The sequence below is a fragment of the Pezoporus wallicus genome, unplaced genomic scaffold (genome assembly GCF_028554395.1).
Source record: "Pezoporus wallicus isolate ANWC-B61680 ecotype Strahan unplaced genomic scaffold, APGP_CSIRO_Pwel_v1 contig_12814, whole genome shotgun sequence".
In the NCBI taxonomy this organism is placed as follows: Eukaryota; Metazoa; Chordata; class Aves; order Psittaciformes; family Psittacidae; genus Pezoporus; species Pezoporus wallicus.
Genome location: NW_026640662.1, coordinates 85,676 through 103,445, shown reverse-complemented (window position 1 = coordinate 103,445; position 17,770 = coordinate 85,676). Strand labels below are relative to the sequence as shown.

At 59.2% G+C, this 17,770-nt stretch overlaps 1 protein-coding gene across 2 annotated transcripts in view; it reads left to right on the top strand.

Annotated features, from left to right (window-relative positions):
• Window positions 1-3,810: 3,810 nt before the first annotated feature.
• CLUH (clustered mitochondria homolog) overlaps window positions 3,811-17,770 on the top strand; it is a 31,163-nt gene continuing 17,203 nt past the window's right edge. Inside the window, exons 1-6 of one of the 2 annotated variants that reach the window (XM_057420005.1) lie at window positions 3,811-4,007; window positions 15,110-15,306; window positions 16,095-16,266; window positions 16,417-16,560; window positions 16,759-16,886; window positions 17,523-17,677. In XM_057420005.1, coding sequence (XP_057275988.1) covers window positions 3,893-4,007; window positions 15,110-15,306; window positions 16,095-16,266; window positions 16,417-16,560; window positions 16,759-16,886; window positions 17,523-17,677 — 911 coding nt within the window. In that variant the 5' untranslated portion in view covers window positions 3,811-3,892. Of the gene's footprint in view, window positions 4,008-10,323; window positions 11,240-15,109; window positions 15,307-16,094; window positions 16,267-16,416; window positions 16,561-16,758; window positions 16,887-17,522; window positions 17,678-17,770 lie in introns of those variants that run through there. The other variant, XM_057420004.1, reaches the window with a different exon arrangement.

Here is a 17,770-nt window from a genome sequence, read left to right as displayed (position 1 = left end):
TGCTCCCCTCCTCCCGGTGCTCCCCGGTGCTGGCGGGCGGCTGGGCAGGCCCCGAGCCCCACGGCCCTTGGATGTGCAGGAATAGCTGCCTACGGTGAGGGGGAGGTCCCAAAGGGATGGAGAGGGAGCACCCCAGTTCCCCCTCCATGCCAATGTAATGTGCTTGGAAATGAGCTGGTGGGGTGATCCCTGTGCTTTTCCCTGGAGCGGGAAGGATCAGCTCCTGCGCGCTGTACCTGCTTCAGTCACTGCTGCTTTTTTTGGGGGGGAGCTTTAGAGATGCTATATATACACTTATATATATATAAATATATATACACACGTTTTGAAGGAAAAACACTGTATGATTGTAATAGAAACGATGTTGAGATAATTTATTTTAATCTTTGTATTTATATAAAATGATCAAAGGGATCAAAATGATCAAGGATGGAAGAACAAGAAGACAGCGTTCCTGTTTGTCACTGAGGGGGCTGCTGTCAGCCACAGCCCGGAGCAGCGGGAGCCCAGGCAGTGCCTGTGCTCCCCTCCCTGGGCCGGGGGCTCCTGCAGACCCCGCAGCTCCCCAGGCTGTTTCAGCCCTTAGCCTGGAGGGTGTAGCGAGCTCTGTAGGTGCAGTCAGTCAGTTCAGACCCCCTGGGGGTCCAGAGGGTGCACAGAGCAAGGAGTGTAACCGCTGACCCCACGTGCTTTTTGTGGAACAAGCAATGCTTAATGTAAAGCTGAAAGGTTGGACTGGAAATGGATCATAGCAATAATGCTCGGTTGTTAAACAATGTCTCATGTGTACAGCTCGCCTGTGCTGGGAGCCTTCTGCGCACAGACCAAGAGCCGGCACCGCTCTGCCCCCCCTTGGCTCTGCAGCGCTCATGGGTTTGCTGCTTTGGCTTTGCTAAGCTCCCTGCTCCTCATTAGTGTTTTTCCTAATGCCCGCTGAGGAAGCGATGTCTCAAACTGCGCGGGGTGAGCGGTGGTGGGGAGGAGCTGCACCCGCTCTGCTCGCTGCGCCGTGCCAATGCCAGAGCCAGCGGCGTCGGGAGGCAGAGCCGGTGGCTTGGTGCACGTTCCCCCCGCTCCAGCCGGGAAGTTCCCCTCTTGACCCTGTTAATTAAAAGCCATATTTTCTGAATGTGTTTCCTGGGGGGGTCTGAGCGCTCCCCGCAGCATCCTCCCCATCCCACCGTGAGGGTGCCTGAGCAGTGCAGCCGCTCCACGCAGCCCCGCGGGAGGCTGCAGGACCTTCCCCACACTGCACAAGAGCTGTGCACAGCAGGGCCAGGTCCTGCGGCCTCGGGGAAGCTTCACCTGAGGCAGAGCCCTGTAACCCCCACTGCAGCGGAGCTGGGTGCAGTGTGACGGGTGTCAGCGGGGTGGATGCTGTGGGGGGCTCAGGCTGGTCCCGCCTGTGTGCCCGGGTGAGTTGGCAGCAGCATGGCAAGAGACACCCTGGAGCATCAGGGGTTGCTTTGCTCTGCACAGAGCATCTCCATGCATGAGTTCCTCAAAGTGAGCTCCCTGGAGGCAGCAGAGCAGCTGCCCCACAGCACTGGCTGGGTCCCTCTCCCCATGGGAGGTAAATCAGCAGCACGCTGAGGGACTGTCATTTTCAGGGCCTATTTTGGGGTCCTTGTGTGCAGCCTCAAGAACCGGCTCTTTCTGCCTGGTGAAGCCATGGCATCATCCTGCCCTTCTGGAGAACACCAGCCCTCGCTTCCCAGCAGCCGTGAGGAGCCTGCAGCGATGCCACGGCCGCCCCAGTGCACGTCTGTTCTTGTCACCCTCTTGCACCGTGGGTGCCTGGCTGCCAAGTCCTATGGGGAATGTGATAGGAGGGGAGAGAAAACTCCGGTACGCCCAGAGGTTGCCTCATGCTGTGGATAAGATCAGTGATGCCGCTGTGCTGGGCCGGGTGAGCAGGAGGAAGCTGGGGTCGATGAGCACAGAACCCCACCAGCAGATGTGGGCTGTGGGAGCACACAGATAACAGCACCGTGTCACTGCGCTGATCTGAGCTGCCCTTTGCTGCCCAGGGCTGGTTCCTGCCTCTGTCTCCTCCCAGCAGCACTGCCCAAGGGTTGGCCCTGCAGTGATGCTGCATCGCTGCATCCCAGCTCCCTGCTACAGCCGTGGGAAAGGGGGGCACACGGTGCAGGACACTCAGCACTGTCACTGCGCCAGACCTGCCTCCCTCCCACCTTCAGGCTGGAGCAGGGGTGCACCAACACCCCCCCCCTCCCCATGGCAGCAGTGGTGCTCCTGCCTCCTCCCAATAGATCTCAATGTGCTGGCAGCTTCCAAAGGAGCTTTCCCACCATTGCAGCTATAGCAGGAATGTGACGCTGGGCTGTGGGACCCCCCCAGTCTGTATGCCTGCCTGTAAAGCAGACCTGTTCCCCACAGGGGATGGGGGTAAGGCACCGAACCCCAGCTCCCCCATGTCTGTGTTCACTCGGGTGTTCCAGGGTCACCGCTGTCTGGTCCTTGCTGAGGCCTCTCCATGGGGGACACCACTTGTGCCAGGGCAGAGGGACCCCGGAGAGGGCTCTGGTGGGGACAAGTTGGGGCACCCCGGGTGCAGCTCCCTGTGCCCCCGGCAGCTGCAGCCTCTCCTTGGCTGCGGTTGTGAGCTTGGCTGAGCACAGTGAAAGCCGCGTGCTGGGGAGAGCCGATGCCAAAGGTCTGACACTGCTCTGCTTGATCTGAATGTTCGTTCTCCATCATAACACCATTGCTCGCCAGGACGATGCTGACGTCGACTTTGCTTTTTAACCAAGTGCTTTTCAAAACGCATTTAATAGCCAGAAACTAGAGTATGGAGCTGTACTTTAGGAGCTGTTGTAATATGCCTTTTTCTTAATAAAGAGATTGAGGTCTGCAGAGGGTTGTCCTGTCCTGCCCCTTCGCCATGGACCATCGACATCTCTGGGCTCACTCCTGCCAAAGACCCTCCACAACTCCAGGGAGCCTCAGAGTGTCCTTCCAGTCCCTAACGGGGGCTACAGGAAGTGGGGGCCATCCATTGGGGATTGTAGTGACAGGATAAGGGGCGATGGCTTTAAAAGAGAGACTGAGATGAGCTCTTAGGCAGGAGCTCTTCCCTGTGAGGGTGCTGAGGCGCTGGCACAGGGTGCCCAGAGAAGCTGTGGCTGCCCCATCCCTGGCAGTGCTCAAGGCCAGGTTGGACACAGGGGCTTGGAGCAAGCTGCTCTTGTGGAAGGGGTCCCTGCCCGTGGCAGGGTTGGAGCTGGAGGAGCTTTAAGGTCCCTTCCATCCCAAACCCCCGTAGCTCTGTTCCATGAACCGTGTGGCTGAAGCCCGTGTCCACCAGCGGTGAGGGCAGCGGGACCGGCCCCGACACCCGCCCTGGGCACGGAGTTTGGCTCTAGAAGCTCCTGCTCCTGTTGCGTCCCCGCCGCTGCCCCGGGGACACCGCAGCCCCACGGCAGCCCCGCACTCGGCGCAGCGGGAGCGACCCCCGGGGCAGGGCCGGACACCGCTCCCTGCACCGAGCCCCCCGGCGCTGCCCGCCCGAGCCGCGACCTTGCGGCCTGCGGGAAGGTCGCACGCAGCAGGGCGGGAGGAGCGACTGCGGAGCCCCGTGACCTTCACGGGGGCTCGCGGGGCCTCCCTGTGCCGGGCCCCCACCGGGCCGAGCCGAACGGAGCGGAGCCGAGCGGGCAGCGCGTCCCCGCAGCCCGGTCCCGGTGCGGCGACCCGGAAGGCGGCTGGTGCAGGCCGGGCCGGGCAGCGGCGCTGCCCCTTTAAGGCGTTCCGGCCGGGCGCGGGGGTTGTCCCGGGCGGCGCGCCGTAGCGGCGGCGGGGTCGCGGCAGCACGTGGGTGCGGAGCGGCGCTGTCCTTCGCGGCGGGCGGGCGCGGGGCTCGGCGCGGCCCATGGTCATTAAAGCGGACGAGATGCCGCCGGCCGCCGTGCCGGCCGCCGCGCAGGGAGCCGAGCAGCAGCCGGGGCCCCGCGGCAGGAGGCCGGCGGAGACGCAGCAGCGCCCCGGTAAGGGGGACGCCGCAGCAGCCCCGGGACGGGGCCTGCAGGGGGGCGCGGGCCGCGACTGGGGTGCCCGTTCGGGGGCTGCCGGTGCCGGGAGTGTGGGCTCTCTGCTCCTCTGCCCGGCGCCGGGGCGCCCGGGGCCCGCCGGGCCGGTCGCGGGGTGCGGGAAGTGGGGTCCGGGGACGCGGCGCGATCCCGGGGCACTTTTGACAACTTCAGCGCCGCGTCCTGCCGGGGGGGACCCCGCTGGAGCGGCCTGGGCCCGGGCCGGCTCCTGCCCCGCCGCGGGGCCGCGCTGCGGGCTCCTTGGGCCGGGGATCCCCGTTCCTGGCGGGGAAGCCGTTCCGGGGCCCGGTTTCCGCTCCACGGCTCGGGGAGGCTTCCGCGCAGCCAGCACCGGGGCCGCCGCGCACCCCGGGAAGCGCTGGGTGCCGGAGCCCGAGGCCGCGGCGGGGCCGGGACGCGCGATCGCCGCCGCTCGCTCGTGTCCCGGCGAGGCCGAGCCCGGGAAGGGAGCGGGGGGAGGCGGCGGGGGCCGGGCCGCGCCGTGCGGCACCCCCCGTCCCGTCCCGGCTGGGCCAGTCCCGGCGGCGCGGGGAGCTCCGGGCTCCGGTGAAGGTCACCTTCACCGGGCCGCACCACCGCGCGGCCGCGGGGGGCGGGGGAGCGGCCGCTCCGGGGCCCCGCGCTCTGCCCCGGCCTTCCCCGCCCGGGCCTGGGGAGCGGCGGAGCCGGGCCGGGCCCTGCCCGCGCAAAAACGGCCGCCGGTGGCGCGGGGCGGGCCGCAGGGATTGCGGGGCGCGGGCGCTGCCCGTGCCGTGGTGGTTGGCGGCGGTTGGAGGGCAGGAGCGGGCTGGGTGATGCGGACAGTTCGGGGTACGGCAGCCACTGACGCGGGGGGAAGCGCTCAGCGGGGAGGGCTGGGGTTTCCCGGGAAGGACTGGGGCGTTCTGGGGCCTCCGCTGGGAAGTGCACGGTGTAACCGGTTACTCGCTGGCTGTTCCTGCGTTAAATCCGAGCCTGAGCGGCACAGCCCCGCGTCCTGACCAACCACAGCGCCTGCTGCAGGGCTCCGGGCACAGACGCTGTGAGGCCACCCCTTGCCCTGGGCTGTGCTGGGTTTGGTGCTTTGGGTCTTCAAGTGGTTACAGTCCTGAGCACTCGGTTTGGGCCCCTCCTTTTCCGTGGTCTTTATCGTACAAGAGGAAGGGGTCGCAGCAGCGTGATTCGCGCTGGCCTTCGTCCTGCGGCACCGTATGCGCTCAGTGAGTGACCTGCCACTTCCTCCCTCCCCTGCTCTGGGGGCGAGGTGAGCGTTTGAAGTTTGTCACCTAAAGCAAAGTTCATTGGTGGCTCGGTGCTGGAGCGGGTTGGATGCGGTTCAAGAGTAGGGAGCGCTGAAGCCTCCCCCTCCCCTGCACACAGGGACTTAAAGCAGGGCAGTGCCAGCAGCTGGGTTAAAGAGTTACGTGGTGAAACGCTGGCTCGCAGGGGGCGGCTGGAGGTGGAAAAATCCTCCCCGGATCAGCGCTGCGGATTGCACGGGCACCGCGTGGGGCTGGGGAGGACGGGAGCAAGGCTCTTGTCTTGTCTGGGAGCCCGGGGCTATGGCCCATGGCTCCCAGGCAGAGGTGCTGCAGTGGGGCTGGGGGCAGCCTGGCCGTGTTGTCCAGGCTCTGGATCCTGGCCTCGATTTCTGCCAGGGAAAACCGGCCTCCGCTCCAGTGCACTTGGGCATCCTGCTTGGTCTGAGGGCAGTGGTCAGCGTGGAAGTGCACCTCGCTGCTCTGCCCGACATTAGGGCTTGCCCGCTTATAGAGGTGTTTTCTTCACCTCCAAAGGCGGGAGGGCTGATGCCTGCTGCTCCCTGTCTCCAAGACAGTCAAAACTGTTGAGGCCACGCTGTCCTCATTTAGAAGCACAAGCACAGGAACTTCCTGAAAGGATTTCTGACAGGGGCAGCTATGGGTGTAGTTACTTTTCTATTAGCTAGCAGGAGAGCAAGAGATGGCCACTGTGTGCGGTGTTTCTTGGGTTACTCGTGTTCCTGCAGTTGTCACTGCCTTAGACAAGTTTGTCTCGTGCAAGTTGAGCTGGGCTTTGAGCTACCACAGAATGCTTTTCAACCCTCCCTTGGCAAAAGATTTGCTTTTTATAACTAGGTGCCTCTATCCCTGCTCTTCCCAGGCAGCCATATCTTAAGGCAAGTCTTGTGTTAGAAAAGCAGGGAATGCAGGTGGTTATGGAAAACTGCTGTGGTGGCAAGTGTAGCTGTGTGTTAGTACCAAGGTCAGGAGGCTGATTCCTTATCTTGGGATCTGCTATCACTGTCTGTGGTGCGACCTTGGAGGCTTGCTGGTGTTTTGGAAAGGGCTGAATTGCTGGCACTCGGGGTTTTTTATATGCAGCTGGAACAGGCTTCTGGGGGGAGAATTGGAGCAATGTTGTGCAAGAGAAATCTGATCGCTGCTCCAAGGTTAAGGAGAGGAAGGGAGCGTGATAACACAGCATCTGTGCATGAGGGGGATGGGAACCCCAGGGACGGTGTCCGGGGCGGTTCTGCCGGTGGGATGGGAGCTGAGCTCCCGCTGGACGCGGCTGCTCTGCCTTGCTCCTGGGTTTCCCAGCTGGAAGTGTAAGTAGGTCAGGAGCACCTCAGTAATCCACCCCCAGAACTGCCTCGTGCACACCGAACCCAGCGCTGTGTCGCAGAGCCCCGTGTTTGTCTTCGTCGTCTGTAGGTGACTGAGCTTGGCAGCTCACCAGCGCGCGCTTTGCTTTCCTGCATCGTGCTCTATGGGCTGTACTAGAAAGTGGTTATTTCTAGAAGCCTGTGAGGCCTGAGGTTCATGGGGTTTTCATTTGTGACTGAGGAGTAGCACCAGTGCATGATGTTACCTCCCAAAGTCACTTGTGCTTGGATGGGGTGCAAAGGGTGAAAACCAGAGTGTAGCTCTTCCCATGATGGCAATGGCTGTGCCTTTTTGGAAGCAGGTTGTTTCTTGCCAGTAGTAGCAAGGCTGTCTAAGGGTTAGTGCTTGGTTCTCACCTCCCACAAGAGTGTGGCTGATGTGCTGGAGTTTGCACATACTTGTTTGCCAGTTGAGCTTTCTGTTGTGTTCCACCTCTTCAACATCAGTGAGCCTGGGATGAGCAGGGATCTGAGTTCCTTCTCTCTTTAGTTACTGTCCAACGATGCGAAGCTGCAGGATGGTGACTCTTGCCCTCCTTGCCTGGAGCTCCTGCAGGTCGGATTAGCTTGAATCCAGCCCTCCTTCACTAGCTCTCTGCTAGCTGACCTCCCACTGCTGTGCTTTAGGGGAAACTGGAGGTGGTAACGGGATGTTGCCTGTTAGCAAGTGGTGCCATGCAGGCTGCCCTGTGAGTGGGCCCTGCCAGAGGGGTCTCTGTGGGATGGGTGAGGTTCCCAGCCTGCAGAGCCATGGGAGCAGCTGCCCAGCCTGTTTCCCTGCGGCTGGCGCAGGGCTGACGGGTGGGAGGCTGTGGGCTGATCGGCACATCTGTGCCACAGGACGCAGGAAGGCAGTGGGAGCTGCTGAGGACATCACAGCCATCGGATCTCCCTGCAGAGCCTGCCCACAGCCCCCTGCCATCACCTCTGGGGCTCTCGCCATGTTGATGTCTCCGTAGGGCTCTCAGTAGCGGTGAAGTTGGTCTTTGCAGGCTTGTGCTGCGTGGAGTTTTCTCTAGAGCCGCTGTGGTTGTGGTGACACGTGTCAGTGATAGCATGGGGTGAAGCTGGAGACTCCCTGTGACAGTGCGGAGCTGTGGTGCTTCTGTCTGCACGCCTGATGTTCTGCTGCATGCAGGGTCTAACAGATAGTTCATGGTCCTGTCTCAGCGGCTTTCTGAAACCAAGGTATGTGCCAGAATCAAACACACGTACTTGGAGAATTATTGACTAATTCCTGATACCTTCTGAAATGTGATTCCTTCATTGGGCTCTCCTGAAATCCGAGAAACGTGCTTTTCCTAACAGTTGCTGGTTTTGTTGGAGCTGATCTTTGCACTTTGCCTTGTGCCCTAGTCTTTGCTCCCCATTTCGGTGGTGTTTGAATTGCACTTTGCTGTAGCAGGGTCAGCCAGCCACGTAGATCCAGGAGTAAGTTTCCAAAGGTTTACAGATGGGCTTAAATGTAGTTCCCAGATGTGGCGGGGACGGTGTGGGTATCCTGGGGTGCCAGATGCAAAGCACGAGGCATTTCAGTGCTTGCAATGCCTGAGCAGCAGCTGTGGGACCCCGTTGGGCATGGCTGCAATGCAAATGTCCCGCTATCCGTAGAGCACAGAAAAGCCACAAACTTCTAAGTAGGCTGGAATGTGGCTCGAGTTGTTTAGGTTTATCCAGCCAAATTTTACTGTGGATGCACAAGAGCTGGGAATGAGTAACTTCCCCACTTATCATCCCCGGAGAGCACCGCCTGCTGCAGCCCCACTGTGCGAGTCAGTCCTCGGTGTGGTAAAGCTGCTGTAGCATAAATGCAGTGCTTATTCGTGTACCCACAGGTGGGTTACAGCCCATTTGAGTTAATGACGGCTGTAGAGCAGCTCCAACTTCACCGTGGGCCCTTATTAAAAGAAGTGCTTGTTGCACCTCAGGTGCTGGAGGTCTCTGGGAAGCTGTGGTTTCCGCTGGGGAGGTGGAGGGGACAGCATCTCCTGCCAGCTTGTCCTGCAGAAACGTTTCCAGCAGGGCCCTCTCTGGAGCTGATCCCTATTCATTCCACCAATTTACTTACATTCGTTAGACTATTTTTGTGTTTTATTATTCAGCTAAAGCATAATTTGCATTTGCTGTTCTGACACCAGCCTTTGTGTCTGCTCTGAACTTGCTTTGGCTTGAGTCCTCCTCATCAGGATATCTGAACTCCTTCGAACATCATCAGCAAGCCACAAGTTACTGATGCTGGTGTGGTCTGAAAGTTGGTGCTGGCTCCTGAGGCCAACGGAGGTCTTGTCTCAGGGCTCCAAGGCCCTCGCTCACATGGGGGGTGCCTTGGGCTCCTTGGTTACTGGGGCAGGAGCTCTAATGAGTTGGGGTGGGAGAGACTTCTCTGATTGCTCTCTAAAAGGACAGCAGAAGCCAGCCAGGATTTGCTTTTGGGCTGGTTTTCAGCCTGCTCTTGCTTTTCTCCGTGCAGGCGGCTTGCTGGCATGGAGGATCCGGGGCTGCTCTCAGCCTTCCCAGGGCTGCCTTTGGAGGTGGGATCGTGTGCGTGGCGCTGGCCCGGAGCAAGTGCTCGTGTGAGCTGCGTGGTCTTGGCTTTGTTCTGGTTTGGGTATATCTGTGCTGGGGATGCGGTGTGTTTGCCCTCTGCTAAGTGCAGAGCCCAGCCCTTCCCATCCACGAAGCTGTGTTGACCGCTCCAAGACTTGCCAAGGAAGCCAAAGCTTGTGCTGTGAGCAGGCACAGGGCTCTCCCAGGCAGGTCCAGGCGGCAGCACTCACATCACATCCTGTGCTTGGAGCATCCGGCTCCTCGCTTGTGTCCCAGGAACCCGGGACCGCTGAAGGGACCCAGGTGGCGGTGGCTGAGCTGGGGCAGTGTGTGGATGGGATGTGCTGGTGCACGGGGGGCCCGAGGAGCGGGCTGCGGCACAGCCTCGCTGCGGGCATGCTGCGGCCTGCGCTGCAGCCTCCATGGGTGCTGCAGAAACCTCCAGCTCCATAATCCCTGCTTTGGTTGCCAGGATTCCTTACAGCAGTGCGGGAGAGGAGCGGTGCTGGGGGTTTGCGTATGATTTTGTGGTTTGTTGGTGCCTGATACGGCGGAGCAGGCTGGGAGGACTGAGAGCTCGGCTGGAAACCGGTCCCTGCTTCAGTGCCTGCCTGTTTTGTGCTTGGCTGCTTAGTATGGATGGCTGTGCCTGGGCCCAGGCGTGCCATAGTAACTGCCCTCGCCTTGTAATTCAATGAATCGCACTTGCTTGCAGGTTTGGCAGCGCTGAAGCGCTCCAGCACTGGTCCCATGCTGCACTGGTGCAGCCCTCGAGATCCGGCTATTTATATCCCCCTCCGGGCGGCATCCCCCTGCGAGCGTGCCCGAGGAACCTGGGAGGGACACGTCTGGTTTTGTGCTGGCGCGGCGGGGACAGGGCAGCTCCAGCTGCTCGGGGAGCTCATGGCAGCGTGAGCGGCGGATGGGGGCTGCAGCGAGCCCAGTGCCCGGTCCCGGCGGGACGTGAGCTGGGGTGTGCAGGGCACAGCTGCAGCCCCGTCCGTGTCCTGCCACGCTGGGGCCGGGTAGGAGCTTCCTTGGGAGACAGTCCCGGCTGCCGCGTGGGAGCTTTGCCTCGCGGGGACTTCAGCGTGCGTGTGTGAACAACCCGAGCTCTGCTCGCCCGGTGCTGCGTGAGCCGGGCTGCTCGTGACCATGGGGAACGGCCTCTTTGCAAACTGCTGCAGGCAAGTCACCGACCTCATCTTCCAGACACACAGCTCCAGCTCTGCCGATGAGAGGGCTCCCCTCTTACCAAAGCCTCCCATGGGCTGTGCCGCCGGCCCGGACGTGCCAGAAGCTGCCCCGTGTGCTGGGCTCTATCCAGATATCATCCCCAGCGAGGTGGTGACTGGAAGCCTCCCGAAGTGCACCCAGTATATCCAAGACCTGCCCGAAGCCAAGGGTGAAGAAGGAGCAGTGATGGTGTGTGATAAGAGCTCTCGGAGAGCCGTGGCCGGCCTGCTCCAGCAGGCAGAGGCATCCCGTGCGGTGGCTGTCCTTCCAGCCGACCTTGGGGAAGGGCCGCCGGGGCTGCTGGATCATGCTCAGTTGCTTGAGGCCTGCCAGAGCTGCGTGAAACTTGAGGACAGCAGCTTAGCCCCTAGATCCTGCCGCCAGGAGAAGCACGTGGCAGCAGCTGATGGGGGGGATGCGGCCCCTGGAGCACGTCCCGCCGGCCAGGGCCACGGTGAGGGACGAGCAGCCTTGAGCTTGGACACAGCTTCAGGGGGCTTGGGCAGCGTGCTGGGACACAGAGGTGCTGCTCTGCCTGTGAGCATGGGGAGCACCCCACCGGCACAAAGGACACCGCACTGGGGGGGCCGGGCAGCACAACCCTCATCCAAGGCTCGGGACGCAAGTACTGGTTTTGTAGTGATGGACCCTGCTGCCTGCCCCAGCGACAGGTCAGGCTCTGACCCTGACCCGCAGGCACTGCCCCTCAAGCAGCTGCAGCAGAAGAAGAAGAGGAAGAAAAAGAAGCTCCCATTCCTAGGTGCTCCGTGGCATGGTGCTGTGTAGCCAAAGCACTGTGTGCCTCTAACAGGGTTGGGTGGCTATGTGTGCCTGTGGGATGGGGCAGGAGGAGGAGAGGGGAGATGAGGTGATGCTTTAATTTCACAGCAGAATGAAAAGGGGGAAGGCGGTGACATATCCCATCCAGATGTGCACCACAGAGGTGCACTCATCTCCAGAGCAGTCCCTCCAGACCAGGCTAACTCAGTACCATGGTGTTGTGTCCTTTTGACCTGATAATCTAAGGATTAGTGCCTCACCTGGTGTAGACCTGTTTGAACATTAATCAGTTATTAATAAATGCTTCCTGTGATCTATGCTGTATGCAGCCAGCAGTGCCCAGGTTCAGGTGTGCACCCTTTCGCACTGGGATCCTGACTGGTTGGGTTCCTGAGGTGCAGGATCACTGTAAATGGGAAGCATGATTAGAGCAGGGCCTTCACCTTGGCATGTCACCTTATCCAGGTGCAAGGGTGAGGGTTAATCCTTGTGCTCATCCTCTCTACCAGCTGCGAGCTGTGGTGTGGGCCGGTGCCTCCCGGTGAGGTGGTGTCTGTGCTGTCTCCTCCCCTCTCCAGCATTTGGCTTTGCCCGTTCTCCTGACGCTTTCATCTTGTGTGTGCTTGAGGTTTGCTCACGCTGTGCTCCGAGCAGCAGTGAGCAGCGTGTCACAGCGCGGCAGCCGGGCAGCACAAGCCGGAGGTCAGCAGCCTCAGCTGCGCTTGCGGGTGCGAGCCAAGGAGGGTCCTTGCTGGGATGCCCCTGCATCCCTTAGGATGAGGGGGGAGGCTGGAGGTCACAGCCTTTGGAGATCGCAAAGCTGTATCTTGGTTCTGGGGCGTTGCAGGGGCGATCTCCCTGCTTGTCTGAGCTCCCAGGAACTGGGCTGACTTCCATGGCCTGTCGCTTCGTTCTGCTAACGTAGAACATAGCTACTGCCCGGGTAGGGCTTGAACCACAGTGACAGCAGAGAGGTGTGGGCAGGTGCCTTGCAGGTGTCCCTGTTGCTCTCCAAGCCACTCGAGCATGCTGGAATGGAGCACTGATGCCTTGCCTCTCTCTGCCGCTTCCTGCCTGGAGAGCACATGGGGTGAGTCAGGAGGCAGCAGGTCCTCCAGCACCTTGCCTGTCAGCTGGGCTTGAAACAAACCTCATCCAGACAGACCCATCCGTAAGAGCCCTGCCGAAAGCCTCCACTGGCCTTGCATCAGAGGGTGAATGTGCAGGACGGCCAGGCTGTCTCATCCGGGCTGAACTTCTGTGTCTAAAGACAGTGCTGGCTGGCACTGCATCTGCTGGCATATGGAGACACGAAGGTGTTGCCTCTACATGTCTCTTCTGTCATAGAGTGCAGAGCTGGACTGGCCCAGCCTTCACCCAAGTAAGAAAAGAGGGATGGGAAGTGTGACTGTGTTGTGTTTCTGCAGACAAGCAACAGCCTTATGTCCGAAACAGTAGTTTGGGGTTCTGGTACCACCCAGCAGTGACAGGCAGAAGCGTGGTCCTCGTGGTAACTTTTCACTATGGGTCTTGCTTAGAAGAAAGATGTAAAACAAAATGACATTTACTCAAAGGTGTCAGTGTCCCTGTTGGGAATATTCTGCCAACCACTGTGGCACGGGAGTAGCTTCAGCACCCTTGTTGCTCGGGCTAAGTCAGAGGGTTGGAAAGCATCCTTGGTCGTGTATAGCATGATGACCAGGGTCAGGAGCGTGCCTGACGCGCGGTGCAGAGCAGACTGCAAAGCAGTGCTGCAGCCTGCCTTGGAGCCACATTCTGCCTCCCGTTTCTGGCTGCTACAGCAGGAGCACAAGTTTGTGATCCTGCCCTGCTTGGGTGGGCAGGGGCAGGGGCAGGGCCGAGCCTGGCTCGGTGGCCTGGCTGGGCAGCCTGTGCTGGTAGGCCGGGCTGCAGTGTTCCTGCAAGAGCTTTCCTGCTGTCCCTCCCGCTCCCGGTGCTCGGGCAGGCCGGAGTGTGGCCCTGTGCTCCCTCTGGGCATGGTGTGGTTGTTCTGAAACCACGGCTCTTGGGGCACTTTAGTGTGGAGCTTTTCTTCCTCCTTTCTAGCATGACCGCAGCTTGCTGGAGCCAGGCCTCTCGTCTGGCTTGCCCGTGGCTTCATCTGTCAAAGAAATGAACAGCTCACGTTGGGGACATGTGGGAAGTGACGGGGAACAGGAGCAGCAGCTGCCGAGATGCTGAAGGCAGCAGAGGCTGCTGGAGGTGGCTCTGCCACCTGCTGCCTTTGGAATGGGAATGCTTTCCTTGCTTCTTGCGCTTTCACTGTGTCCTAATTCAGCCTTGACAGACTCTGAAGTGGGTTTGCTGTTGGCAGTCATAGTGTGGAGCAGGAGAATGCCCCTCTGGGGACACTTGAGCAAGGCTTGTTGCTGCAGCCTCCTGTTGCGCTCCAGAGGTGTGTGAGGGGATGCAGTGTTTCCATCCCTGGTCCTGCACGTGGTGGAGGCTGGATGACTTTCCTGGGCTGTCAGAGCAGTTGGGGCTGATGGGTGAGAACTGGTGGTGATAGCTTTAGGTCTTGCAGCTGCCGCCCCAGTCTGTGCTCCATAAATGATGGAGGCTGAGCTGCCATCTCCCCTGGAGCGCAGCTGGTGGTGAGGAGGAGGAAGGAGACCTGCCAGATGGAGCTGGCTGGAGGGCTCCAGCTCAACAGCCTCGGGGCCATCACCCAGCTTTGAGCTGCCCTGACCTGGTGCAGCTGAAAGAGGAGAGTCTGTTCCCATTGCCGGCGACAGCCCCAGCCCACTCCATCTGCGCTGCTTGTGAGTGGGTGTCAGGAGCACCAGGGTGGAACCCCCCACGTGTGACCTTGGGGTCCAGAGCCCGGGTGTGCGTGGCTGGGATGGGACAGCCGTGCTGCAGACCCCCTATGGGGTGTGCTGCGCACTCCCCTCCAGCCTTTGCTGCTCGGGTGGATGGGTCAGTGATGCGCTGCTCCCAGGCTGGGGACAGAGGGGTCTTTTCCCTCTCAAATGCTCTCATCATCAGCTCTTTCCATGGTTCCAGCTTACCCTGGCAGCACCTCCATCCTCTGCAGCATGGTCCCAGCCTGCTTTGGTGGGTGGAGGCTGCTCTAGGAGGTGGCAGCTTCCTAGATCTTATCAGCCCTCTGACACCCTGCTCCTTACTGGAAGAGAAAACAAACCACTTGGGGCGGGTGCAGCGCCGTCCCTGTGATGCGCCTGCAGGAGCGTCCAACGTGGCGTCACCTTTCTCTGGAATGAAATCTCGTGTGCAGAGCCTCGCCCTGGCACCACGGGATCTCTGGGAAGTATTCTGGAAATGCAGAGGGTGGCCCGATGCGGGCAGGGCCGTGGGAGCTGTTTGTGTGCCTGGGGAGTAACCTGGCTCCACGTGACGCGCCGCTTAGCAATGCAACCGCCGGTACCTCCCTTCCCTTCTGGCCGAGCAGTAGCGTACCAGGAGGGATGTTAGGAGCTGGGTAACATGTTGGTGCAGAGGTTACAGCTGCCTCCGGGCCGCAAAGCACCACACACCCATTTCTTTTAATTAAGAGGCTTCTTAAGACAGCTGAATGTGTCGTACACTGACCCAGCCTTCCTGCTTTCCTTCCCTCCTCTCTCCGCATGGTGGAAGATGCGAACCCCGCGGGCGAGCGAGAGCATGTTGATTGTGCTGTGAGGGGAAGGGCCTGGCACACCTCTGTCTAGTAAACACCAAGTGCCGAATAAAACGCTTGATGCCTTTTAACCTCTGGTTTGCTTGAGTTGGCCAGGGGACGGTGGTGGTGTCCAAACCAGCCTCTCCATCCTCGCAGAGGACCATCCGTCTGCTCTGACCCTGTCTAAATCCCTCTCTTCTCATGCAGAGCACCCGTCTGGCATGGCACTGATGAATGGCAGTGGCCCGCACGAGAGCCTCAAGGGTGAGAAGGATGCCAGGCAGAATGGCCACGAGGAGGCTGACGCAGGAGAAGATGGGAACGACCAGGAGGTCATTGTCATACAGGACACAGGATTTACCGTCAAGATCTGTGCACCCACCATAGAGCCCTTTTCCCTGCAGGTACCTCCTTCACCAGCTGGGTGATGTGCCTCACTGATACTCTGATTTAGCTTGATACTTCACTGAAAAAATTTGGATGAAGTATCTAATTTTGAGGAGAGGCATCTGGAGTCTAAATCCAGGAGGAAGTGTTATCTCATCCAGAGCAGCAGTGAGTGCAGTGAAACTGCTGTATCTCAGCTCAGCTTTTGTCTCCTTTAAATCCCCTTGGCTGTTAGTTTTAATAGGCTAATAATAGCAGGCCACGTTGTTTACAGCAGCTTATGTAAACTACCCTGGTCCAAGCTTGTGAGCAGTGTCAGAGGTGCTGGAGCAGAGCAGGAGGGAGGGCGGCAGCCCCCATGCATGAGCCAGGGAGGTATCTTGCACCGCAGGTACCACACTGGGTTGAGAGCAGGAAATGATCTGTTCTCCATGTGCATCATTCAAACCTCACCACAAATGCACAGTGTGATGGATATGGGAAGAGCCCCTGTTTTCCCCCCCCACTTTCTGTTCTTGCACTGCCCTCTCAACCACCTCTGTCCCATGCTGTGTGCTTGGTACAGCACCAGGCTGTTACCCCTCTGGGCGCTGAGCCTGTGGGATGGAGCTGGGGTGACCAGCCCTGCCAGAGGTAGCAGTACCCTTGCCGCAGAGACAGAGGTGATCTTCCCAGGAGGGAGAGCCAGGGTCTGCCCTTGCAGGCCTGGAGGTGTGCAAGAGGTGGTTGATTCTGCAGCAGAGGGATAAAGTTTGGCAGGAACACGGGTGAGGATTGAGAGTGACTGTGTTCTTCCCTCCATGAGGTGTCTCCTCAAGAGATGGTGCAGGAGATCCACCAAGTTCTGATGGACCGCGAGGACACCTGCCATCGGACGTGCTTCTCTCTGCAGCTGGATGGCAACGTCCTCGATAACTTCGCTGAGCTGAAGACGATTGAGGGGCTGCAGGAGGGCTCGCTGCTCAAAGTGGTGGAAGGCAAGTTCCTTCAGCTCGCAGGGGGGAATGAGGGAGGCTTTTCATCGGGAGTGGGTTTGGCCACCTGGGAGACCTTTCCCGTGGCTCCTCTGGGAGACCTTGTGCCAAAGCAGTGAGCGACTTTGTCATTCCAGTTTGTTTCCTCATCAGAGCCATACACAGTGCGAGAAGCCAGGATACACGTGCGTCACATCCGGGACCTTCTGAAGAGTCTTGACCCATCAGATGCCTTTAATGGTGTGGACTGTAATTCACTGTCCTTCCTGAGCGTCTTCACTGAAGGAGACCTGGGAGGTATGGGCAAAAAGGCTTCTCTGGTGTGGTCAGTGCTTGCATTGCCCCGACTCCTTTTGCTTAGTTAACACAGAGAGCTGTCCCACATCATTCCGGAGTGCAGAGAAGCAGTTGGAGCACTTCTGCATTCCTCCATGAATAATTGCTGGCCAAGGCAATGCTGTGCTTTTCAGCACTTTCTTTCTTTGTCCATTCTAGACAGTGGAAAACGAAAGAAGAAAGGTACTGAAATGGAACAAATTGACTGCACCCCTCCTGAGCATATCCTGCCAGGTAGCAAAGAGAGACCCTTGTGTGCCCTTCAGCCCCAGAACAGAGACTGGAAGGTAGAGTTCTCTTGTGTCATTCAAACATCTATCCACACATTCCTTGCAGCAAACTCGTGTTCAGGGAAGCTGCACTGGAGTGGACTTTGGGATTTGCTCTGCTTGATGCTTAATGAGTGCTGGGATAGCACTGCTTAGCCAAAAGAATAAAGTCCAAGAGTTTGTGTGCAAGGTACTGGACACGGAGTCTGGACACCTGCAGAATGTAAAGCGCCGGTCTTATGGGAGGGGTGGCAGGGAAGGGAGAGCAGCATTTCTCTGCAGAGACCTGGAGACTGGATGTGCAGAACGCTGCAAATGACCCTCAGCTTTCCCATACCCTCCCACTGGGATTCTGGTTTAGAAGCTGCCATTTGAAAACCAGTACAGCAAGAAATCCATGCCTTGTGCAGCCCAAAGGCCCAGGGTGGCTGTTTTTACTGGTCTTACAGTGTGCAAGGCGTCAAACTGAGGCCAATTAGTGACTGCACATGGCTTGAGGAAGGTTGTGCTCCCAAGACCGGGGGTTTGTGAGCTCTTGTTCTGGAGCCGTGTGAGAGCAGCAGGTGAAAGGAATCTGCCACGTACACGGAGTGGCTCTAACTCAAGGGAATTACTTCTGCTGACAGGAGTTGCTTCTGTTGTGTTCTTCTGTAGCCTTTGCAGTGCCTAAAGGTATTGACAATGAGTGGCTGGAACCCACCACCCGGTAACCGGAAAATGCATGGGGACCTCATGTACTTGTACGTCATCACGGTGGAGGATCGGCACGTCAGCATCACTGCGTCCACCCGGGGATTTTACTTGAATCAGTGAGTAACAGGTTCCTCCTTGTGGGAAAAGAGCCCACAAACAAACAAGCAATTGCTGCTTTATTCTCTTTTTTTGTGGAAAATAGCCCGGTT